General features: G+C 41.1%; 1 protein-coding gene across 1 annotated transcript; it reads left to right on the forward strand.

The window, feature by feature from the left end:
* The first annotated feature begins 615 nt into the window (after window positions 1-615).
* CEP55 (centrosomal protein 55) lies at window positions 616-19,472 on the forward strand. The gene is made up of 8 exons (XM_068961805.1): window positions 616-798; window positions 2,952-3,227; window positions 5,882-5,950; window positions 13,526-13,676; window positions 14,923-15,236; window positions 16,543-16,614; window positions 17,304-17,429; window positions 19,272-19,472. The coding sequence occupies exons 1-8, from the start codon at window positions 616-618 to the stop codon at window positions 19,470-19,472; spliced, it is 1,392 nt and encodes a 463-aa protein (XP_068817906.1).
* The last annotated feature ends 6,670 nt before the right edge of the window (window positions 19,473-26,142 follow it).

Consider the following 26,142-nt stretch of genomic DNA (forward strand, 5'->3'; position numbering starts at 1 on the left):
AGACGTGACTTAGCAACAAAGCTTCTCCTTACTTCTTGTTCTTAATTCCTGCCATTCCTGAATTCTTTGAATTTTGGGTCTCTTTTTCCTATAAACGCCTCAGACTGAATTCTTCTCATTTCTGCCCACTGTGCTCTCTGAACATTACAGTTAAGATAGAACTGAACTAGGCCTATCTTCTCAAACAGAGGACACACCATTATGTCAGATAATGATGTTTCAGTGTCCAGATATTCAGAATTATATTATTTGTCATTGGGTTTTTATTCTAGAGTAAAGTTTGTCTTTGTAATCTAACTTTCAGGTTTCATTTAACGGCTTAATCATTGGTTATCCCTCTATTTTTTTTAATGAAACATTTTTATTGAAATATGATACACATAAGAATCCTGCACAAACACAGACGTACAGGTTGACATATTGAATACCTCCGTGCATCTACCACCCAGATTTAAAATATATATATTGTTGTTAGCAAGCTAGAAGCCATACCCAACTGTATCACTTCTATTTACATAGAAAGGTTCTTCTGTTTAGCAAATAGGTTATTAGATCTTTTCAAACCTGAGATTTGACCTTGTAAACGCAGATTTCTTTTTACAGGCACTTTCAGAGATGACTTCCAGAAATCCCAAAGATTTAATTAAAAGTAAATGGGGACCAAAGCCTAGTAATTCCAAGTCAGAAACTGCATTAGAAAAATTTAGGGGAGAAATTGCAGCTTTAAAAACATCGGTAGATGAAATCACAAGTGGAAAAGGAAAGCTGATTGATAAAGACAGACACAAACTTTTGGAGGTAAGACCCTTTAAACTGTAGTAAGCTTTACTATGGGAGATGAGAAAGTATATGATATAATCTAGTTTTTACGTTCACTAAATGTAAACAACAAATCTAATCATGTCACCTTTGAGGTTTAGATTTTAGCATGAAGTTTTAAATGGGGATGACCCACTGAGATGTTATGGGGAGGGAGGTGGGAGGGGGGTTCATGTTTGGGAACACATGTAAGAATTAAAGATTTTAAAATTAAAAAAATAATAATAATTCCTTCATTAAATAATCTTCAGTTAAAAAAAAAAACAAACAAAAAAACCCATTTAATCATGTACTTTGGCTACTTTACAAGTAATTTTTGTTTTCTGATTTTTTTTAAGGTAAAATCATTACAGATATCAGCATTTTGTGTTCTGTTACACTGTATTTCCCTAATTTACAATTTGTTATGACATAGTCTGAAAAGGAGTTAGGAATATTAGAACTGGAAGGATTTAAAATTTAATCAGTTGAATTTATTTTGCAAGAGTATTTTTATTTTTCATAGTTAGAAAACAAATGATCCATACTAAATAATATCATTGGGTTTCTTTAAATTTTACTTTATAAGGCACATCATAAAACCAAATGATTTATTATTTTTTTAAACACGTATTGAGGTGAATTCTTATTTAAGCATGGAGAAATGATCTGTCACCAATTCTTAGACATAAAGATTATTTTGTAATCTGGTGAAAGAATCTAGTAGCTTTCCTGAGAGCTCTCTTTCTGGTTCATTTTACTTCTGACAAGCAATGGCTGTCAAAATCCCTTTATAATCAATTAAAATTAAACTTCCTATAACTTCTACCAGTTTGTTCTAGCTATGTCCATTAAAGCTACACAGAACAAGTCTTTTTTTTTTTTTAATCCAATTGAGAGCTTTTCAGGTGTCCAAGTCTTCCCAGATGGCGCCAGTGGTAAAGAACCCACCTGCTAAAGCAGGAGCTTTAAGAGACGGGGTTTCGATCCCTGGGTTGGGAAGATCCCCTGGAGAAGGGCATGGAGAGATATTCCAATATTCTTTCCTGGAGAATGCCGTGGACAAAGGAGCCGGACAGGCTACAGTCCATAGGGTTGGACACGACTGAAGTGACAGCATGCGTGCATGCAGATATACAAGGAAATCTTGCTTCCTCTTACTTATCGATAGGCCAGCCCCATATTCTTCAGCTTTACTGGCTTTTTCTCATCCTGGTCACTTTCCTGAACACTTTTCTGGTGTTCATGTCCCTCTTGAATTAATGCTTCCGGATTGCACACAGTCACAAACACAGATTCAAACAGTAGTATTATTTCCCCTAATCTGGATGCTGTACTGTATGAAATCTTAGAATTGTATTGGCATCTTTGGTACTGTGTCATAATACTGTCTTATCTTAAGCTGGTAGGCAACTAAAAATCCCCTCATCATTTTCACACAACCATCCAACTCTATGTCCCCGTATCTATTTGAATAACTGTTTTTCCCACCCACCCTCAAATGTGAGTTTTTAGTATTAAGTTTTTTTTCCCTTTGTCAGCATGTAAAGCCATTTTACTTACTTTTTCTATCATCTCTATATTAGTGCTTTCTCCCTTTTGCCAGCAAGTTTAACTAACATGCCTTCTTTAACTTTCCAATCCTTGAAAATGTTGAACACTCACTGGAAGATAACCTTCTAGATTTGATACCAAATCATTTATTAACAAAAAGCAAGTTTATGAATGTCCTTTTATCCAGCTATAACATTCTGTAATAGCTGAATTCTGTTGCTTCAAGTTTATCAGCAAGCATGTGTCTCTTTGTGTGACTCAACTTTTAGCCATTAAGATGACTAGAATTGGCATGATGGGGGAATGATTAGCAGATAATCAGGTGATAGCCAGCTCTTCTTTAGCTTTCTAAGTGGTCTCTCCTTTCTGTGTCCATGTCCCGTTTATTTTATATATATCTTAACCACAGCACTTATCATACTGCATTAATGTATTGGTCTAACTCTCTATGAGCTCTCTGAGCATTTTTTTGGTCCTGGTATCTGGTATAATGCTGACTTGATACATAATAAATACTTCCTAAATGCTTGTTGTAATGTACTGTTTATTTTTGTGTTTGACCTGGCCTTGTTCTAAGATTCTTCTTAGTTTATGTCTAGAAAATTCGAGTCCTTGAAGCTGAGAGAGAGAAGAATGTTTATCGCCTCACAGAGAAGGACAAAGAAATACAGCGACTCAGAGACCAGCTGAAAGCCAAGCACAGCACTCCTGCATTGCTTGAACAGCTGGAAGAGAAAACGAAGGAAGTTGAAAGAAGAGAACAGCTGTTGAAATCCTTGTCTGAAGAGACAGATGTGTTGAAGAAACAGTTGTCTGCTACAACTGCAAGGCTTGCTGAACTTGAAGGCAAAGCCAATACGCTTCATCTATCACAGGTACTAATTTCTTTAAAACCTGATTTTTTTTTAATCTTTCTAATACAGTTTGTAATTATTATGAAGAATGGGTTTGTTAAAACATGCTTGTCAAATGGTGAAACAGTATAGTATACTAACAGGTTTACTTTTTTTTTTTTTCATAGTCCTAGTCTTTGCTATAAGAAAAATAGGTAATATGGCTCCCTCCACTGACCATACCATTATTTTGCCCGAGGGAGTTTTCAGAATACAGACTCTGCTGTGTATCTACAATAGCCAGGAAGATTTTTTTGAATTCTTTTTTTCTATAGTTTGTACTGTGAGAACAGTGGCTTCATTTCTTGGTTATTTTTCATATTTGAGATACCCAATTAAAACAGCAAGTATGCTTTTCTCCCATCTTGTGTTTTAGAGTCACTAGTGTAGTAGAAAGCATGGATTTATGGGTAGGCAGCTCTGAGTTCAGATTCCACTTGCTAGCTGTGTGAGTCTAAACAAATTCCTTAACCTCTCTAGCCTTAGAAACAATGCTAGAATTCACCAGACCCCTCTCCTAAATCTTATTTTGCACATCAGTAAAATGAGGATGAGTACTGGAGATTAAATGTTACAATATATGTGAATAACCTAGCAGAGTGCCTGGCATGTGAAGTGAAAGTTGCTCAGTTGTGTCTGACTCTTTGTGATTCCATGGACTGTAGCCCACCAGGCTCCTCCATCCGTGGGATTCTCCAGGCAAGAATACTGGAATGGGTTGCCATTTCCTTCTCCAGGGGATCTTCCCAACCCAGGGATCGAACCTGAGTCATTGCAGGCAGACTCTTTACCATCTGAGCCACCACAGTGCTAAATAAATAGTTTCTTATTGATCAGACTTTTGATTCTCTTGAAAATTTGGACATGTGACTAACACTAATATCACAGCTATTAACACTTCTTACAGAAGAAAGGGCACTTCTCTGGTAGCTTAGATGGTAAAGAATCTGCTTACAATGCAGGATACCTGGGTTTGATTCCTGGATCAGGAAGATCCCCTGGAGATGGGATGGCAACCTACTCCAACCTACGCCTGGAAAATCCCATGGACAGAGGAGCCTGGTGGGCTACAGTCCATGGGATTGCAAAAAGTCGGACACCACTGAATGACCAGACCTTACTTACAGAAGAAAATCTATTGCTTTCAAATAAATGCTTCAGTGATGTTAAGGGTCTTTGTACTTTATCTCCCCTTTAGAGTGAGGCTTCCTACTCTAAGAGAATTTGCCTGCCAATGCAAAAGATGTGGGCTTGAGCCTTGTGTCGGGAAGATCCCCTAGAGGAAGAAACGGCAACCCACTTAACTATTGCCTGGAAAATCCCATGGACGGAGGAGCCTGACAGGCTACAGTCCATATGGTCACAAAGAGTTGGACACGACTGAGTGACTTCACTTTCACTTTTACTTAAAGCTCAAGAATTAGTTTCTCTACTTATACAACAAGTGATTATTTTTCCACTCATGTCACAGCTTATTTTAGGTTGGAGTGGAGGAGGCTTTGCTCCACAGAATCATTCAGAAACCCAGGTTCCTTCCTTCTAGTGGCTCCCTCTTCTCTCAGAGTGCAGTCCTCCACCAGATCCTTTACATACAGCTGTGGGCTAGAGAGCATGTGAAGAACTGGGGTAGCCTGTGGGGTCTAGGCCTAGGATTGACATATCTCATTTCTGCTTACATTCCATTGGACAGAATTCAGTCTCATGACCTCACTAACCACAGGGAAGGCTGGGAAATGTGGTTTGCAGTGTGCCCAGGGTAAAAGGAAAGAAATGTGATGAACTATCTGTGTCATGGTTTCCACTTGAAGGACTAAATTGAGAGGGGGGAAAGAGCACGAGAAAAAAATATATTTTGAGCTTTCTTGCCATCCTTCACACAAGTCTCTTTCCTCAAAGCTGTTAAAAGACTGAAATGCAGCTTTTTATGAGCTTTGTTGGTTAGCTTTGGTACCTTACCACCTGGAAAATGAAAGTGTTGTCACTCAGTCATGTTCGACTCTTTGCGACCCCATGGACTGTAGCCTGTCAGGCTCCTCCGTCCATGGAATTCTCCAGGCAAGAACACTGGGGTCTTCCCAACTCAAGAGATCAAACCTGGATCTCCTGCAGGTGGATTCTTGACCGTCTGAGCCACCAGCTTACCATCTACTTCTCGTCTTTTAGTCCCTCTGAAAAAATGAAGAAAAAAGAGGAGACAAATTATATTTTGAGTTCTATATGAATGAATACTAGTTAATACTATTGCTAATGTTGAATATAAATATAATCCTAGAAAACAAAATTTCTCTTTTATTTGACAATTTAATATTTTCAAGATTTCATTTAAGTAGGCCAATTGCTTGGTTTTGTTTCCTGGTGAAAATCAGAGGGCTGTTCATATCCACTGAGGGCTAGTTTGGTAATTCTGGGGTCCAGATGACCTCAGATATCAAATTAGATATGAAATCTCAGGGTGTCCAATCTGCTTAGGAGGCCTCCAGGACATTTTAATTCTGCACTGCTACTCATCACCTGGCATGTACCAGTTCTGGATTTTGGGATGTATGTGAAATATACTGTCTTATTATGAAGGTAAATAGAATGAGGAAACTTATATTCTTAAATTATCATGTTAACTAATATTGATTTACTTACAGACTGTGGCTACAAGTTGCTTCAATTCATCAATGAATAATATTCATGAAATGGAAGTACAGCTGAAAGATGTAAGTTCGTTTTTATTTTATTAAGTTATGGCTAAAGAGGACTAATTCCTTTATTATTAAATTTCATGGAAATTGACAACAGTAATGCTGTAGCTTGAAAACAATCTTTTGATGACATGAAGAAATGAATAGTTTGAGATCATCTCTCTGGGTTACCACGTTTAAGTCTCTTTCCAGGCATTCAGGAGGGCTAGTTCCTGTAAGTATGGTTAGGAAAGCCTTGGAAATCTTTAGGCTAGAAATCATCCATTTCTACCAAATAGCTCAACAATATCCTGTTTTCACTTAAGTCTAATTTGCTCAATAATTTTCTTATAGTAATGTAATTTAATATGTATTATTTTTTCTTTTTGTTTACCCATGCTAGATGTCCTCTTTAGTTTGAAATTATTCCCTTAGAAACAGGATTTGCTTTCCTAGTTTGTAAAGCAAATACATTCTTTGTGTATTCAATATTTCTTTTTCCTAGAATTGGATATGAGGTTAGCTGTATTATTCCAAACTTATCTTAAATGGATTGGTGGGTTGCATTGAAAATTAAATAAATTGGGGACATAGGACTAGTAGTCACAGTGTATTTTTTCAAATTTTAAGATTAGATATACAAAGTATGAAATTCTTGATTTAATTATTGGGTCAATAGGTAGATATTGTGATTCCAGAAATATTACTGGCATGTCTACCCTGATCTAAGTATGCTCTTAAGAGTCCTGTTCTATCTCACATACCAGGCATACCTTGAGGTCTATTTGATTTTCAAAAAAAGAATTTAAATTTGTTAGTGTCTGTATAACTGGGTTCTAGAGTACCCTTGGGAGAAGGCAATGCAACCCGCTCCAGTACTCCTGCCTGGAAAATCCCATGGATGGAGGAGCCTGGTAGACTGCAGTTCATGGGGTTGCGAAGAGTCAGACATGACTGAGCCAACTTCACTTTCACTTTTCACTTTCATGCATTGGAGAAGGAAATGGCAACCCACTCCAGTGTTCTTGCCTGGAGAATCCCAGGGACGGGGGATCCTGATGGGCTGCCGTCTATGGGGTTGCACAGAGTCGGACACAACTGAAGCGACTTAGCAGCAGAGTACCCTTTTCAAAGTAATTTATCTAGAGGTAGCTAAAATAAAGAAGAAACACAATTCTTAAAGAACTATCAAAATAAGTTTTTTGTATGTCATGTATTATCCCCAGCATTTAGCCAACTGGAAAGAATGACTAGATGGAATCTGGTGAAGTTTCTTGAATTTTATAGTGTCTCTTTTAGCAAAGTGCCTGAAAATAGATGCTGTTTTCTTAAACCCATGTGTAATTTTTAGGCTTCTCAGTGTTAACTACTCCAAATATCAACTATAGTTATTGTTATGTAATGATGATTAGTCTGGGGTAGAACCTGAGAGTCTCCATTTCCAATAAGCTTCAGGTGCTGCTGCTACTGTTGGTGGTCTGAGGACTGCTCTGTGAGAACCATTAACTTACATTTGAGAAGCGAGAGGTGGCCAAGCTCTGAGATCCTTTGGGATCTCAACAGATCTTTCAGACCAGGGGGAGTATTATAGTTGGAAGACTGAGAAGCAGGGAAAGAGAAATCTCACTCCTCAGAGTCTACACCGTCACTTTATTTGGCTTTGGAGGACTCAGCCATTCTAATCCTATACCCTCTGCAGAGCTCCCACAAAACTTCCTGTAGAGGTTTGCCCACCTGTTTTAAGAATCAGTGTTTGTTAGGCTAATATAAGTCCTAAAAATCTATTTTACTTCTCTTAGGGTCAAGCTGTATCATTCCTCAGCTATCATTTAGGTCTGGCTCATATTTGGAAATAATTACATGGAGTTAATGCTGTAATCGCATTCCTGATAGCTCACTTGGTAAAGAATCCACGTGCAATGCAGGACACCCTGGTTCGATTCCTGGGTTGGGAAGATCCCCTGGAGAAGGGATAGGCTACCCACTCCCGTGTTCTTGGGCTTCCCTTGTGGCTCAGCTCGTAAAGAATCTGCCTGCAATGCGGGAGACTGGGGTTCGATCCCTGGGTTGGGAAGATCCCTTGGAGAAGAGAAAGGCTACCCACTCCAGTATTCTGGCCTGGAGAATTCCATGGACAGTCCATGGGGTCACAAAGAGTCCGACATCACTGAGCGACTTTCACTTTCAATGCTGTGATCATTATCCAGTCTCAGTAACTTTAAAACCAAATAGCTAAATGTCAGTTTTAATAGGCGTTTCTTGCTCTTGATTTAAAAAATCTGGTTTATAGGGAATTCCCTGGTGGTCCAGTGGTTAGGACTCTAGGCTTTCACTGCAGGGGGTATGGTTTTGATGCAGCCAAAAAAAAAAAAATCTGACTTTTAAACATAGAATTACTGAAGATAAATAATAATTATTTTTAATTTGGAAAAAAATTGAATTTACAGAAAAGTTATAAGAATGGAAAATAGTACACAGAAGTCCACATGCTCTTTACCAAAATTGAACTCATTAGCATTTTATCCCATTTTATACTTTCTCTTTCAGTCCCCACCCCTATCCGCGCACATACACATACACGCACACACATAATATTTTTTCTGAACCATAAAATAGTTGCATATATCTATAGCCTTTTCAGCCTGTGTACTCCAATGTATATTCCTAAGAATGAGGATACTCTTACATGACCACCATACAGATATCACCTTTACTAGATTTCACATGGACATAATACTTCTGTGTAATCTGCCATCCGTGTTCTAGTTTTGTCAGTTGGTGCGTATTTTTTTCTTCCTTCAGTGTAGGCTAGCATTTCAGTCTCTGTTAGAGTTTTTGCCCAAGGGAATATTTAATGGATCCCTGCCAAAGCAGGAGGAAGAGCTTTCATGGCATTCCCCACAGCTTCACTTTACCTACTTCTGTATTTTTATCGATAACTTGGGTGAACATGATAAATGCATGTCTAACAAATGTGTAGAGACACAAAGCTGGAAGAGATAACTAATGTGGAGGACTCTAAAGATGCAAAACTCATAATGTCAACATCCACTGACAGCTATCAAATCTACTTTTTGTTGCTTTTATACAGAAATGAAAGTAGACACAGAGTCAGTGAGATCAGGAGTAGAGAAATGTTTATTACTTTATTGAGGTAACATCGCCATCATGTGGCCCTTTAGAATAATGCCTCATCCTCGCTTTGGCAGCACGTTTACTAAAATCAGGCTTCCCTGATGGATCAGATGGTAAAGAATCTGCAGTGTGGGAGACCTGGTTCTATCCCTAGGTCAGGAAGATCCCCTGGAGAAGGGAATGGCAACCCACTCCAGTATTCTTGTCTGGAGAATTCCATGGACAGAGGAGCCTGTCAGGCTACATACAGTCCCTGGGGTCGCAAAGAGTTGGGCACGACTGAGCAACTAGCACACACACACGTATGTTTTACTTCAGTTGAGTTACACTAAGCAGCTTTTTTGTTAAGTACTTTGTGTTTGTGCCATCTCTTTTCTGGCAGCCCTAAAGGATAAAAACTCATACCTTCTGGCTGCCACACTTTAATCATTGATAATAATTAATTCTCTCAGGTCAAGGATGAATTATGACACAAAGGATACATATTATACACTTCTAAGACTATAGAAATAGTTATGATAGTTCTATGACAAGATGTTTTGATTACATTTTCATGCATTACTTAACGAGTAATAGATTTTTGAAAGTGTTTTATTCTTTTTGAATCACTAAGTGTATTCTACTGTGTATAAGGAACTGCTCGATTCCTTCCTGCCCTCTCCTCCCTTCTCTGAACACTCTCAAACTCTGGTCTATGTCTACAAGGCTTTCTGGTTCTTGCAGGCATTTTCTCCACCCATGTTGTCAACATCATTCACAAACATTTATCAGGCAGCTTCTAGGTACAGAAACACAAATAAGGAACTGTGAAATAAAATATCTAAACAAGCCTGTGCCCAGCTGTCCAGAGGGCTCAGGGTATAGTTAAGATAAGAAGTATCATCAGGAAGCAATCAAGAGTTCATGAGTATAAGATGCCAAGCAGACTGAATGGACGCAAAAATCACTAGTTGCTTACGAAGGAAAGGAAGCTTGATAAGGAGGGTTATGGTGAGGAGCCTTGAAAGATAAGCCTGGATTCACTGGAACGTGATGTAATGTGGGATTTAAGTGGGCAGACATCATAGGAAGGGATTGTAGAGCACTCTGCACGAAGGGAAGAGGCACAGAGGGTGTGCATTATTGTGCAGACAGCAAGGAAGCAGTGGAGGGAAGGAAAGGCCAGGCTGTGATTCGAAGAGATGGGGAGTGGCAGATTGCGGACAATTTTAATGTCAGCCTAAGGGAACCTAGCTTCAGTTTCAGCAAGTGTTGTCCCGAAGCTTTAAAATATTCTGTTATTAATATAATTAAAACAACTTGGCACTTTGGGGGATAGAGGAAGAGGTTGAACTGAACGTACTAGCTATAGCTATTTTGCCTCAAAATATTAAGCGATCATTATATTAATTGACCTAGAGCTATTGGTCATGGCCTGTGTCTCCTCTCACTGTTCTTGATGAGGAAATCAGCCTCCAAGTAAGGGTTTATAAATCCCCAAATTACCAAGATCCAACAGTGAGCCACTGCTCAAGCAGGTGTTTCTGTGGGGGTAGATAAGTCTTGGGCTTCCCTGGTGGCTCAGATGGTAAAGAATCCACCTGCAATGTGGGAGACCTGGGTTTGATCCCTGAGTTGGGGAGATCCCCTGGAGAAGGGAACAGCTACCCACTCCAGTATTCTTGCCTGGAGAATTCCATGGACAGAGCAGCCTGGCAGGCTGCAGTCCATGGGGTCACAAGTAGTCACACACGACTGAGTAATTTCACTTTCATGCAAGTCTTGGCTTCTCTGGGGCCTCAGATGGTAAAGAGTCTGCCTGCAGTATGGAAAAACTGGGTTCAATCCCTGGGTCAGGAAGATCCCTTGGAGAAGGAAATGGCAACCCACTCCAGTATTCTTGGCTGGAGAATCGCATGGACGGAGGAGCCTGGTGGGCTACAGTCCATGGGGTCACAGAGTCAGACATGATAGTGACTCACACTTTCATGTTAGGCAAGTCTTAGCACAAGTGCCACGGGCAGAGGGCTCATCACCAATGAACTTGGCCATTGGTGAAGGGGTTTTAGTATCTCTGTGTGTACCTCCTTCTGGGGCCCTTAACATTTTATGCCTGTGACATTAGATTTAGCTGTGCATCTTCTGTTTACACAAGTAGTCATTGAGACTTGAACAAAAAGGGGGCAGCCCCTTATAGCTCAGTTGGTAAAGAATCCGCCTGCAATGCAGGAGACCCCTGTTTGATTGCTGGGTCAGGAAGATCCTCTGGAGAAAGGATAGGGTACCCACTCCAGTGTTCTTGGGCTTCCCTTGTGGCTCAGCTGGTAAAGAATCCGCTCGCAATGAGGGAGACCTGAGTTCGATCCCTGGATTGGGAAGATCCCCTGGAGAAGGGAAAGCTACCCACTCCAGTATTCTGGCATGGAGAATTCCATGGCCTGTATAGACCCTGGTGTCACAAAGAGTCGGACACGACTGAGCAACTTTCACTTTCACTTTCCATGCTTTTGGATGGAAGACCTAGATTGGAAAGAAGAGAAGAGTTGTAATTTGGTGCTAAAATATAAGCATTTCAAGACTTTGTTTTCCCTCTGCTACTCACAGGTGAATCCTCTTTGCTAGCTTTCAACTTGAATTTCTGTCCTGCTGCTACTGGCAAAAACAGAGGGTATGGATGAGGGGGAGGTGTTTATACAGTTGTGTACAGCCCTGGCAGGCTCCTTTGGCTTTGCCTTTGACTGAATTTCCAAGGATCCAATGGTTAAGACCAGTGAGAGTTAGAATCAGAGTATATATGAATTTGTCCCAGTTAACAATCAAAATATCAGTAGAATTTTTCACTAAAAAATTTCATAAATCTTTGGGCTTCTCTGGTAGCCCAGGGGTTAAGAATCCACCTTGCAATGCAAGGAGCATGAGTTTGATCCCTGGTCCAGGAAGATACCACCTGCTGCAGGGTGTCTAAGCCCGTGAGCCTCAACTGCTAAATGCCTGAGAGTGTGGAGCCCATGCTTTGCAACAAAAGATGCCACTGCAGTGAGAAGCCCACACTCCACAACTAGAGAGTAGCCCCCACTCTCTGCAAGTAGAGAAAGCCCAGGCACAACAGTGATGACCCAGAGCAGCCAAAATAAATAAATAAAATTAATATTAAAGCCTTTCATAAACCTATACACCGTGTCCATATATGCTACCTTGATTTATCCACTAAAGTAAACGTAGCTTCTTATGTGAATATTTGCTAATATCTTGCCACAGATCAGGTGGAATGAGCCACGGAAAATGTAGATGAGGTTTTATAAAATTTTCCAACTTATGCTAGGTGGCTGGTAAAGCATAGTGAGGTTCTTGTAGGAAAGATGTAACTGAAATGAAAAATGAACATGAACAGTAATTGTAAAGTAAACCACTTTCTCTGTTACCAGGTAACTTAAATAGACACTGCTTATTTTATTAATATTGTCCATCATTCAAATAATTCCTTGACTATACATTGTATGCAAAAGCTGAGAGTCCTTTTGGAAGAACATGGTCTGCCACTTCAAGGAACTTAATATAAAAAATCTGCCTGCAATGCAGGAGACATAGGAGATAACGGATTCAATCCCTGGGTGAGGAAGATCCTCTGGAGTAGGAAATGGCAACCCACTCCAGTATTCTTGCCTGGAAAACTACATGGACAGATAAGCCTGGCGGGCTGTAGTCCAGGGGATCGTGAAGAGTAGGACTTGACTGAGCAACTAAGTACGCACAGTCTATTTGAAACAGCAAACACAGAATAAAGCTAATGATGGTTGGTAAAATAAGTTTGTAAAATATGTAGGTATGTGTTTATAACAATTGAGTTCCTAAACCTCTATACAAATTAGATGAAAGGTCCCATTTGGGGATTTTTGAGCTCTAAAAGATGAAAACTGGTGATAAAGAAAGGGGGTGGTGTTTGAGTTTGGTTCTCTGGGAGGCAGACATGAGATGGAGTAGTCAGCAGTGCAGTTTATTGGGGAGCCACATCTGTGAAAGGAAGAGGAAGGCCCGGGATTGAGGCGGGGTTGCGGGGTGCGGGGCGGCACTGTCAGAGCAGGATGCATGCCTGACAGCCTCTGTCCACCCCTTGGGAAGCCCGCAGGCAGAGCCCTCGGGTGGGTGGAAATGCCTCTTGAAGAGTACCTGCGCGCTGCACCTCTACCTCTGCCACAAAGACATTCTAGTAACAGAGAATGATGTGGACACCGACATGAGGCAGACTGTACAGGAGACAGCGGACAAGTGAACATAACCCTGTGTGGACATGACTTGGCCATGTTATTTGGAATTCTGAAGGTGTGTGGCCTTGGAACATGTCTTTGTGTGGGAAGCTTTACAGTGATGCCTGGAATCATTCTGTGATACGAGCCATCGAGTATTTATGTGCTGGAAAAGACTGCGTCCCGTATGGTCTCTTGTCCATCTGAAGGGTTTGGGTTTTGATTATTGATTTGCTTTCATTTGCACTGTGAGGCTCTGGAGAAAAATCAGCAGTGGCTTGTGTATGATCAGCAGCGAGAGGTCTACGTGAAAGGACTTCTAGCGAAAATCTTTGAGTTGGAACAGAAACTGGAAACAGCCCCTCAGATACTCCCGCAGCAGACAAAAAAGACTGAATCAGAAGGTACTGGTATAAAAATGTTCTTCTGGGTTGGCCTGCCTGACATTTTCCAAAAAGAGAGATGCATCAAATTTAGATTCTTATAGATCTGTGTTATAAAGTAAAACAAGAGCAAGTCTGCTAGCCTTGAAGTAAGAAATCCCATTTTAACCAACCTTCTGAATTCATCTCCCATTGTTTTCTGACACCAGTGGGCGAGAGGCACAGGGTAAAGGGATCTTGCAGCTCTGCAGGCACGTCAGGTTTTTTCCACCTTGCAAATCCTTTCCCTCCTTCAAAGTCCTGCTCCAGCTTCATTTCCCCCGGTGCTAGCCTTGTCAGTGACTATCTTGTTATTCCACCTCCCTTTAGCAGGTATTCATATCAACTCTAGGAGAAAGGTTACATTTTTATACATGATTCTTCAATCATTTGAATCTCACCCTAGAACGGAGGTGAAGTTCTTATCAGTGATGCTGTTTGCCAAAGGCTTTGTAGCTTCTCTGACACTGATCTCCATTGAGTTCACAAGAGCCTAAGAGCGGGGGCAGAAAAGATCATTATTCTCGTTTTACAAATAGATTCGCCAGTTCCGGGTGATGAGCCAGAAAAAGAAAAAGCTCTGTGCAAGGCACTCATTTAAACGACTGACAGCCCCACTGGCACTGGAGCCTTGAATTATAGAAAGAGAAGGCTCATAATCTCAGAGCTTCACATTTGAATATTTAAAATGAAGCTAATGCTAAAACAGTATGAAAGGAATATCTCTAGAGATAATTCAAAACTGTTTATCCCTCAGGGGACAAAGTTACTACTGTATTGCCTTTATAAATTTGCTGCACATAAAAGTAGGTTTTTAATTATGGGCGTAGCTTTTTCCTTTGGTAATATGATTTTTCTTTTCTCTCTCCCTCTCTTATTGTTTCTCTCTTACTTTCTCTCTCTGTGTGTGTTTTATCAAAGTGGTATATGCATTAATGTCTCTATTTGTTGGTTTGTTTTCTTTAGACATTAGTGACATTCCCCTCCCCCAGAATAATTATATTACTGTTTCTGATTCTTCTATCTATTCATTTTGTAACTTCAAGTAGTATACCTGAACTTGTTTCTTATTCTGTCAAACATCAACCATGATCCCTGTCTCTGGAGTCTTCATTTTTGAAGATGAGGAAAAAATGCAATCATGCTTACAGAAACATATTTACATTTATTTCTTCAGGAAAATTACCTATTTTGTAAAGTAAGTTGTGCCATGATGTGTTTGTCACAGGTTATCTTCAAGAAGAAAAGCAAAAATATTATAACCATCTCTTGGCAAATGCAAAAAAAGATCTTGAGGTGGAACAACAAACCATAACTCAGCTGAATTTTGAACTGAGTGAATTTCGAAGAAAATATGAAGAAACCCAAAAAGAAGTGCAAGATTTAAATCAACTGTTGTGTTCACAAAGAAAGGCAGATGTACAACATCTGGAAGATGACAGGCATAAAACAGAGAAAATACAGAGGCTCAAGGAAGAGAATGATCTTGCCAGGGAAAAACTTGAAGAAGAGAAGAAGAGATCTGAGGAGCTGTTATCTCAGGTGAGTCTAACCAGCATGGTTTTCCATGGTTTGTAATCCAGAATTTTCATGGTACTTACTAAGTGTCAGGGGCTATTTTAACTACTCAGGAACCAGCATGGAACAACAGAAGTTCCTACCCCCTCATAGGAGTTCATGCTAAGAAGGGAGACAGACCATAAGCAAGTACCTAAATAAAACAGGGTAGTATGATCAAGAGAAATTGAGGCCAGTGAAGGCCTCACTGAGGAGATGGTGTTTGGACAAAGCTGATGGCAAGAAGGCAGCAGTGAGGTGAGTGACTGGGAATTCCCTCCTGATGAAGAGATCACAGACACAAAGGTTCTGAGTGAGGAGGACGTAGGCATGTGTAAGAAGCTGAAAGGGGGGAGTGAGGAGGAGGTAGGCATGTGTGGGAAGCTGAAAGAGGGGGATCCAGGTTGATTCCTAGGCTGGCACTGTGAACTGTTCTCAAGTTCATTCACTGTATATCCCCCATGTTGTATATGCTCACAGCCAGATCTGGAATGTTTGTCTCAGTAATGTTGGCATTACTTCATTAGATTTATTAGAATTGAGTACTATTTCAAGAGAAACTTATTAAATTTTTCCCAGCAGCATGAACTAATGGAAAACACATAATTTGGGGTCTATCCCAGGTCTCTCATCGAGGATACCTGAGGAAACTCAGCTAACTTCTCTGACTGACAGGTTATTTGTGTGTCCAATTAGTAATAATAAATCTTATAACCTCTTCTCACCTCATAGGACTTTTGTGAAGGTCAGCTGAGAGAAGGTAAAAACGCTTTGTAAATTAAAGGGCTAGGTAAATGTTAGCTACTGCTACTGTTAGAATAGTGATTTCTAAAATCCTCCAAAATTTGAGTGAGAGGGAAAAAATGGTCTTATAACATTTGCCTTCTCAGTTTTTACCATGCTCACTTCTGCCTAGAGGTGTGAGCAGTGATATTTACAAAAGATTAAGCAGAAATGATTGAAAATTTTGCTACAACTCTGTGGCTGAGGAGGCCAAGCTCTGCCAGCTTTCTTATCCTACTCAGAAATATCAGTGGATGTTAGGACCTGCTTGTCCACTGCGACTTAGTGCTTTTTTCTACATTCAGTCTGTGCCTCAGGGAACTCGGCCCAAGCGGTACTGCTCAGCTACTCGCATAGATAGCTGTCCAACCACAGCTAGGACTCGCCCGGAAGAGCAGATATTGCCCTGGTTAGAGATGTGATATTTGTGAGCCTTTCACGCATCCTGGGTCAAGGTCAAGCTATAAGAATTTAATGTGACAGTGTTGGTTCTGTTTACATGCTACAGGTCCAGTTTCTGTACACGTCTCTGATGAAGCAGCAGGAGGAGCAAACAAGGGTAGCTCTGTTGGAGCAACAGGTACTCAAGAGGGTTCCTTCTAAATCAGTTTAACCTTTGAGAAATGGAATTTTTCCTCAAGTTTACACTGTTGTATGAAGAACCATTTGTAAGTTCTAGAAAATGTTTTTTTAAAACCTTTAACAAAAATATTGGAAGTGACGACTTGTGCAAGCCATATAGTCCCATTACTATCTTTAGGCTAAACCGAATTCTCTGAGGTGACATGGCAATTTTCTTGACAGGTGGATGTTTGCCTGAGCAAAATTTCTTCTTCCCTAAATGGCTGGTAGTCTGACAGGATGTTCCTAATAGAACTACTTGATAACTTCAAGTAGAACTCAGAGACCAGTTACTCTCAGAGACCAGAGATTTTTAGTATATTTTAGATTTTAGTATATTTTAGATTTTTAGTATATTCGAAACCAGGGAACAGCCATCTCCTTCCCTTTCCTACAAAAAGGAGGATGAGGAGGACAGATTCTAACCAGCAACTTCTTAAGCTGCTCCTCACTCACTTAGACCTCACACTTTGGCTTTGCTCCTTGGACAGAGCTTCTTCATTTATCATCATCTCCCTGTGCTCAGAGGAGTTCTTGCTCTGATGGCACAACATGCGTTTTTCTTGTGATACTAAAGAAACATCCAGTCAGGAAAACTAGACAGTATACAGTAGCTGTCATTGTCTTGTCTTGGGCACTTTTTTCCAGATGCAGGCATGTACTTTAGACTTTGAAAATGAAAAACTTGACCGTCAAAATATGCAACATCAATTGCATGTAATTCTTAAGGAGCTCCGCAAAGCAAGAAATCAAATAACACAGTTGGAATCCTTGGTGAGTCTGGAATGGTTAGACAAAAACTTATTTCATCTTTCTTTTTCTTCCATCTTTCTATTTATATATCAAAGCAGTTCCCAAAATAGAAGGATACAGTTTAAGAATAGCTGTTTCTTAAATTAGTCAAATCAAATCCCTTGCCTCATTTGAAGCATCTGCCCTTTGAGCATCAGTTCAAAGTACTAGACAGAGTACTGATAATGATAACATTGGTAATGATAACATTACCAGTGCCTGGGATCATCCCCACCCACTCTGGGCTCTGTGATTCTAGAGGCACTGAACAGAGCTTGGTCTGGGGGACAAAGGGAGCAAGGCAGGGCAGTTTTAGATCCTGAACTGAAATTGTGCTTTTCTCTTTAAACAAAAAAAAGAAAGAAAAGTTGCTGCTTTTAGGGCTAATGGACTATTACTGTTAATATACTCTGTAGGCATACTGAATTAAGCACATTCTGTGGATTGACTTGAACACGTAACCTTTTAAAACATTAACCTTTTTAATAACATTGCTTCTTTGAGGAAATGGTTTTGATTTATTTTTATTCTACTAATAAGCTTTGAGGGGCTTCCCTGATGGCTCAGTAGTAAAGAATCCACCTGCCAATGCAGGAGAGCATTTGATTCCTGGGTGGGGAAGATCCCCTGGAGAAGGAAATGGCAGCCCGCTCTAGTATTCTTGCTTGGGAAATCCTGTGGACAGAGGAGCCTGGTGGGCTACAGCCCATGGAGCGGCAAAAGAGCTGGACACAAATTAGAAGCTAAAGAACCACACAGTAAGCCCTGGACTAAACCTGTTAGGGTCTGTCCCACTAGCCCATATTTTGTATATGATCCTTGTATTGCAGAATATTTGCAAAGGGTGCAATGTTACAAATAGAATTCTTCAGTTTTCAAAAGAGAAAAAAGCAGTTTTTAAAATCATTTGCAATTTCTTTATGAATAAAAGACAGAAAATAAAATTTTTGGCTGTTTATGTCATTGATTTTTATCATAATATTTAAAATTGAAATTTATAATTCATTCCTGTTTATGACTGTTTATCAAAGTACAGGAAGCCAAAGAGTATACAAATGAATCCATAATTTTCCTGTATTTTTCTTCCTTTTCCTACCATTCATCTTTACAGTATGCTGTAAAATGTTCATTTTTAGTTACTGACTGTTCTAAATTTCTCAGGGAAAAAAACATGAAAATGAGATGTCACAAATTAATTATACAGTATCTTAGTCATTCCTGTGTATAACCTGTTTGACCTGCTAAAATTTTTTGCTGCTCTAAATTCCATGCAGTTCTTTATCACTGAAGTTGCCTGTCTTTAACCTAGCAATCTTTGTCAGCATTGCCCATAGGCCCACCTTTACATGTGACTCTAAGCATTTTAATAAAACCTGCTATGTAAATACCTGATCCTAGTACTTCCTGGGTAATTTCAGTGATTTATAACAACCTCATAAGGGCTTCCCAGGTGGTGCTAGTGGTAAAGAATCCGCCTGCCAATGCAGAAGACATAAGAGATGTGGGTTTGATCTCTGGGTAGGGAAGATCCTCTGTAGAAGGGCATGGCAACCCACTGCAGTATTCTTGGCCTGGAGAATACCATGGACAGAGAATCCTGGTAGGCTACAGTCCATAGGGTCGCAAAGAGTCAGACACGACTGAAGCAACTTTGCATTCATGCGTAACCACGTCATGAGTTACCAGTGTAATACCAGTGACTGGAGAGATTCAGAAAAAAATCTAGCTAGAGGGCTGAAGCAACTGGAGTATCCATGGAGCAGTTACAACTGCTGAATGGTAGGCCATCTATACAAACGTGTTCATTTGACACTTATTTTTCAGAAGCAGATTCGTGAGTTTGCCTTCACAGAGCCATTAGTCACTTTCCAAAAGGAGTCTGAAAACAGAGGAAAAGGCGCCTCACCAAAAAGTCCCACTGCTGCGTTAAATGAAAGCCTGGTGGAATGTCCTAAGTGCAATATCCAATATCCAGCCACCGAACACCGAGATCTACTCGTCCACGTTGAATACTGTTCCAAGTAGTAATGTGATTGTTCTTTGTTTTTGTGCCAAAAGATTCAATACTGTATCTTATGTTAGCTTATGGACATTTTGAATTGCTTATTTCACCTCACGTCAGAAACTGCCTGTCTACCTTTAAGACTCTAGCATAGCAGTGAATCGTTGTGTTTTGTTTTTGTTTTTTTGCCTGCTTTGCATTTCCGAGCATTGAATGCTGAGACCATCAACATTTTGCACTGTTAAAGTACTTGATGAAGAAAAGATAGTTCAGGTTATTGCTTGTAGGTCAAATCTGTTACACCAACAAGCAAATATTTTATGTTTTTCGGATTTTTAAAAAATCAAAGGCAATTAACCAGGGATCTTTATTGTTATTATTTTTTAATCCAAGCACTTCATAAGCCTACCATTCTGACTTTGATGTCCTTTGTGAAGAGATGGTGATGCTTTTTTCTTTTTGTTTATATTTCCTTTCTATGATAGAGCAGTTATTAGAAAAGTTGGGCATTTTCTTCATCTTTATTGCTGCTTACTGTTGAAACTGTAGACCTAGCTGTGTTTGAAGCACAAAGCAGATTCTGTTTAAGGAATACTCCTTATAGCCACACAGTGTTTTCTGTGATGTTAACTGCTATACCTTTAACTTGAATTTCATCAGCACATGTTAGTTAGCTAAAATTGTTAAAATGAATTTTAACGAAACCACCGAGCCCTCTCTTTTGATATGCAAATGTTTTATTTATTTATTTTTGGCACTCTTGAAAGCTGGGTGATGTAATGAACAGATATTTGCTTATCTGAATATTTTTATACATGTGTGCATAAACCAAGATTTTTTAAAAAAATTTCTTCAGGTTTTCTAAAATGCTTAACACTGGGCTACTATTGGTAATGTAAAGGAGAAAAGAATAAAGAGTTATTTAATAAATTTTGCTATGAGGAGAGTATATGTATATAGACAGGTATTTTTAAGATTTCTTCCCTGAGAAGGGTGCCAGAGAGTTACAGATAACATAGTGTAAAATGATTTCCTTTAGGATTGGTTTGTTTGATCTTCTTGCAGTCCAAGGGACCCTAAAGTCTTCTTCAACACCACAGTTTGAAAACATCAATTCTTTGGTGCTCAGCCTTCTTTGTGGTCCAAATCAGGGTTTCTGAGGGGGTGGGAAGCATGGAATGTGCCTTGTCAACGAGTTCTCCAGATGCATTTTGGTGTATCACTGAAGACAGAACTACTGACTAGCCCAACCTTAACTCCTGGATGAAACAGAGTCCCAGAGAGGGGCGTGACTTACCCAGGTCACTTAGCAGGTTTGTAGGAACATGAGGGGGGCCCTGACTCCCAATGGGAGTGGTTGTTAGAGCCACTACCATTTTGGCTTGTATGAAATGATTCCTGCAAAATTACTCTTTCCAAGATCCCCAGTGCTCTGCCTTCTAAGGCAAATCCAGTATTTGTTGATCTGGTTCTCTTTATTTTCCATATTGTTTGTGCTGTGCTCTCTTTAGAACCTAATATTTTTTGGCATTGGATGGTTGAGTGGGAAACATGAGTAAGACACTGAAAAATACAATCTATTGCTGTTCTCTGCTGTGCTCAGTTGCTCAGTCGTTATTGAGATTCTCCAGGCAAGAATAAAGTGGGTTGCCATGTCCTCCTCCAGGGGCTCTTCCCAACCCAGGGATTGAACCCAGGTCTCCTGCATTGCAGGTGGATTCTTCACCAGCTGGGCTACCAGGGAAACCCCCAATCTAGTGGCGACACCCAAGGTAAAAGGTAGGTTCACCAAAGGTAAAAGGTCGGTTCAAGCAAGGGTTTTACCCAGGATATGAAGAGATAATGGAGAAAGGGGCAGGGAAGGCTGAGCCCTAGGGCACTTTCTATGGTCCACAAGTAGACAGGAGCACTCAGATTCAGATTAAAGTTGTGCCTCTCAAACCAAGCAACCAGAGAAAGAAGGAATGGCATGCACCTGTACGACAATGAATTAGCACCTGACAATAGCCTTCACTTTCTTGCTTGCCAGACACACTGTATTGATTTAACCCAAGGACCAATACATCTTCCACTACAGCAGTTTAACAAGTATTACAGATAAGTGTGTGTGTGTGTGTTAGTCGCTCAGTCATGCCTGACTCTTTGCAACCCCACGGACTGTAGCATGCCAGGCTGCTCTGTCCGTGGAATTGTCCAGGCAAGAATACTGGAGTGGGTTGCCATTTCCTTCCAAGAGATCTTCCTGACTGAGGGATTGAACCCCAGTCTCCTGCATTGCAGGCAGATTCTTTACCATCTGAGCCACGAGGGAAGCCCAAAAATTGCCCCAAGGTTGTTATTTAGTCATGAGTCATGTCCAACTCTTTGTAACCCCATGGACTATATAGCCTGTGAAGTTCCTCTGTCCATGGGATTTCCCAGGTAAGCATACTGAGGTGGGTTCCCATTTCCTCCTCCAGGGGATCCTCCCAACCCAGGGATCCAACCTGCGTCTCCTGCGTTGGCAGGCAGATTCTTTACCACTGAGATACTGGGGAAGCCCTTGAAGGAGTCTCACCTCTTTTAGGGGATATACCAAGCACAGGTTTCCTCACTGGTTCAGCAAATATTTAATCCATCTGCAACAGACAAGGTGTGGTGCCAGGCACTAGAGGTGGAGAGCGGGTACAGCAGGAACCACCCTAGAAGAGCCAAGGCGAGGTGGACATCAAGGCTGACCAATGAATGACAGCACAAGTGAGGTCAGTGCCTTGTTAGAGGACACCCCACGGGTCAGAGAGGAGAGGCTTTATGAAAGCGGTGATGACTAAGCTAGGTTCAAGGAAACAATAATAGTCAAGTGTTAACAGTGTTTGTCCGTAGACTTATGTCGAGAGTGAATCATTCAACATTGCTTAAAGGAAAACATGGCCTATGTTAGAGTGGTTACTTTGTGATGACAAAGGGCATAGGTGTAGCTCCAGATTGTGATTCAGTGAAAGGTGTCCCTTTATATCTTATTAACTTGATGTTGAAAGGCATGTTGCAACAAAAATAGAGAAAGTAAACTGTTTTGAATGTTAGATATCAGAGGAGATAATAAAGGTTTTAATGAAGGAGAAAGGAAAAAGTCAGCTTTGCTGTGTGATTTATAGATTTTGTAGAATGGTAGTTATGCCACCTGGAGAAGGCAATGGCACCCCACTCCAGTACTCTTGGCTGGAAAATCCCATGGACAGAAGAGCCTGGAAGGCTGCAGTCCCTGGGGTCGCTGAGGGTTGGACACAACTGAGTGACTTCACTTTCACTTTTCACTTTCATGCATTGGAGAAGGACATGGCAACCCACGCCAGTGTTCTTGCATGGAGAATCCCAGGGACGGGGGAGCCTGGTGGGCTGCCGTCTATGGGGTCGCAAAGAGTCAGACATGACTGAAGTGACTTAGCAGCAGTTTTGCCACCTTGCGTAGATTAGGAAGATGTGTATTTTCACTCAATCTTTATAAAGTGGAGATAGGTGGTGGTGGGGTGGAACTGAGACTAGAGGATTAGGAAAAAACCTCGAGGGCTTCCCTGGTGGCTCAGTGGTAAAGACTCCAACTGCCAGGCAGGAGACACAGGTTCGATCCCACATTCTGTGTGGCAGCTAAGCCCCTGTGCCACAATTACTGAAGCCCGAGCGCCCTAGCGCCTGTGTCCTTAAACAAGAGAAGTCACCACAAGGAGAAGCCTGCACACCACAAAAAATAGTAGCCCCCCACTCACTGCAACTAAAAAGCCCATGCATGAATGAAGACCCAGCACAGCCAAAAATAAATGTTAAAAAAAAAAAAAACTTTTTGAGTATGTTATTTCCAGTACAAACTTAACAGTTGCTCACATTTGCACGTAATACAGTAATAACTGTAGTAATAACTCTCTTCTAAAGAAAAGGATTCTGTTTATTGGAGATCAAAAAGGAAGCATCTCAGAATTTAAATTTTATTTTGTATTGCTTCTTTGCAATTTCTAGGTGGTGCTAGGGGGTAGATAATCCACCTGCTAAAGTAGGAGACCCAAGAGACAGATTCAATCCTTGGGTCAGGAAGATCCCCCTGGAGTGCGAAATGGCAACTCGTTCCATTTCTGGAAAAATCCCATGGAAAGGGGAGCTTGGCATGCTACAATCCATGGGGCCACAAAGAATCAGACACAACTGAGCATATTTGGCAATTTCAAGGAAACATGTTACTATGGCAAGGGCCCTGAAATGGGAATCACTGGATTTGGGATGAAAATCTGTTTCTGACCTTGAGCAAGTCATTTCAACTAAGACTCAGCATCCTCCACTCTAAAATGAGAATGTTCATGCCTGCCCCATCCATCTTCCTAGGGTGTCATGCAAATCAAACTCCAACCTATTTTTAGGGAATCCTGTATATTAAACATTTTTAGTGTTCCACACAATATGCTCATATACTTCCTGTGTCATGTCATTTTCTCCTCACAGTGACACTACCTGTGAGTTTCCAGAACTGTTCCATTATATAGATGAGGAAACCATGGTTTAGAGAGCTTGTCTGTTGTCCAAGGTCATGCATGAAAGAGACTGACTGAGTTAGTATCTGAACCCAAGTGTGTGTGCCTGTAGAGACAGGACTGTTACCTCCTACACTATGCTGCCACTTGTAAATCACATTTGAGCCAGAAAATGCACATGAGAGCACATCACAGGCAAGGACATACTGTCCAGGACTATTTTTATTTTTCAGCAACGATTATACTGTGAATGAGGATGAAGATGAGATGACAGTGACATCACCTACCCCCACAAACAACTGTTCATTTTATTTGTCCATTATAACCACACTTCTCATTCTCTTCTTAACTAGTATGAGGGCAGGTGCGTTCAGAAGCCCTGACACCATCAGGGCACTTATTGTTTGTTAAAAAAAAAGAAGTCTGGAATCAAATAATCCTAGTTTAGACCAGCGATTTCACAACCTTAAGGCTCTGTGTAACCCTCTGTCCCCTACTCATGCTCACATAATGGATATTGCAAATACCAGCATCACAATCTAATGAGACTCTTTTTTTTTCCTTTTTTTCCGCAAAACTGAGAAACCGACAGCTGGCCAGGGCAATGAATGAGCACTCCTTATATGTTTCTCTCCTTTTCTTCAGTGAAAGGAAACATGTTGCAAGTGGAAACAGCCATCCCGAAACTGCACAGTACACTTCCCTTGGATCTCACTGACTAGAACCGGATTACAGTGTATCAGGATGAGCCAGGCTAGGCTCCCTTACCAAGGAAGCCCCGAAATCTCAGTGGCTTAACAGTACAGGTTTCTTTCTTGCTCATCTCACAATTTAGGAAGGCCGGGGGACCCGCCTTCATTTTATAGTTACAGTACCTTGAACACGAGGCCCCCCCATGTCAAAGAAGCAGGTTAAGAGTGATGAAAGCTACCACACCATCTCATAACTGTGCCAGACCGGAAGTGACGCACTCTGCTCACATTCCTATTGGTCGGATCTTGGTTCCACTGCCCCTCCTGCAAGATGGCTGCCAAGAATGGTCCTAGCAAAGCAGATGTGAAGAGCAGGTTAGAATTGTGTGCCTCTTGTGGGCTTCCCAGGTGGTTCAGTGGTGAAGAATACACCTGCCAGTGCAGGAGACGCAGGAAACACAAGTTTGATCCCTGGCTGGGGAAGATACTATGGAGAAGGAAATAGCAACCTGCTCTAAAATTCTTGCCTGGAGAATCCCATGGACAGAGGAGCCTGGCAGGCTGTAGTCCATGGGGTTGCAAAGAATTGAACACGACTGAGTGACTGAGCACGCACACAAACGTGGTGAAACTGCACACCTCCAATGGGGCTTGAACCCACAGGCTTCAATTGAAACTATGCAACTAGTCTCGAGACTTGGTGAAGCTCAGGTTCTTTACGTCTCCACATGGGAAAGAATTCAGCGAGGCAACGTGATAGGTAAGAAGTAGTCTTGTTAACATCCTCTGTAAAGCGGTTACAGGAAAACGTGGCTGGAGAGGACGGTCGTTCTCAGGTCTTGGGTGAGTTTCTGGAACAGGTGCCAAGTGAGAGTCCTTGGTTTGGCACAGGACAGAATTCACAAGCAAGCCAGAGTAAAGAGAAAGCAGGCTCACTGAGAGAGACACATGTTCCTTAGGCAGAATGCGGTCCTCTCAGGAGGGAAGAGGGGCCCTGGGGGAACACCCGTCATGGAGTGTGGCCACCTGGGGAGGTGAGAGTGTGGGGGTAGGGGTTCGAGGGTGGTGGGTACCGGGGGTGGTTAGTTTTTATGGGCTGCTTAATTTCATAGGCTAATGAGTGGGAAGATTATTCCAATTATCTTGGAGAAAGGGCAGGAATTTCCAGAACTGGGCCACTGCCCACTTTTTTGCCTCTTCTGGTTGGCCTGGGACCTGTCCTGGCTCCTGTGGGCATGTTATTAGCATAGGCCAGTGTATTACAATATGCGTATAATGAGGCTTAAGGGTTGTTGGAAGTCACATCATCTTCCATCTCGGGCCTAATCAGTTTTAACCAGTTTATGTCGTGTCCTCAATGGCAGTGTAATTTTTTTAACGGTTGTGCTCTGCCCCCTTCCCTCTTGTCTCATTGGCCACCCCTAGATGTTGGAGAAGAAGTGGCTGGAGAATGGCTTCTGGGTGGAAGCCTGTCCCTCCATCTCACCCACCATCTCATGCCCTCA

The sequence above is a fragment of the Capricornis sumatraensis genome, chromosome 23, assembly GCF_032405125.1.
Source record: "Capricornis sumatraensis isolate serow.1 chromosome 23, serow.2, whole genome shotgun sequence".
NCBI lineage: Eukaryota > Metazoa > Chordata > Mammalia > Artiodactyla > Bovidae > Capricornis > Capricornis sumatraensis.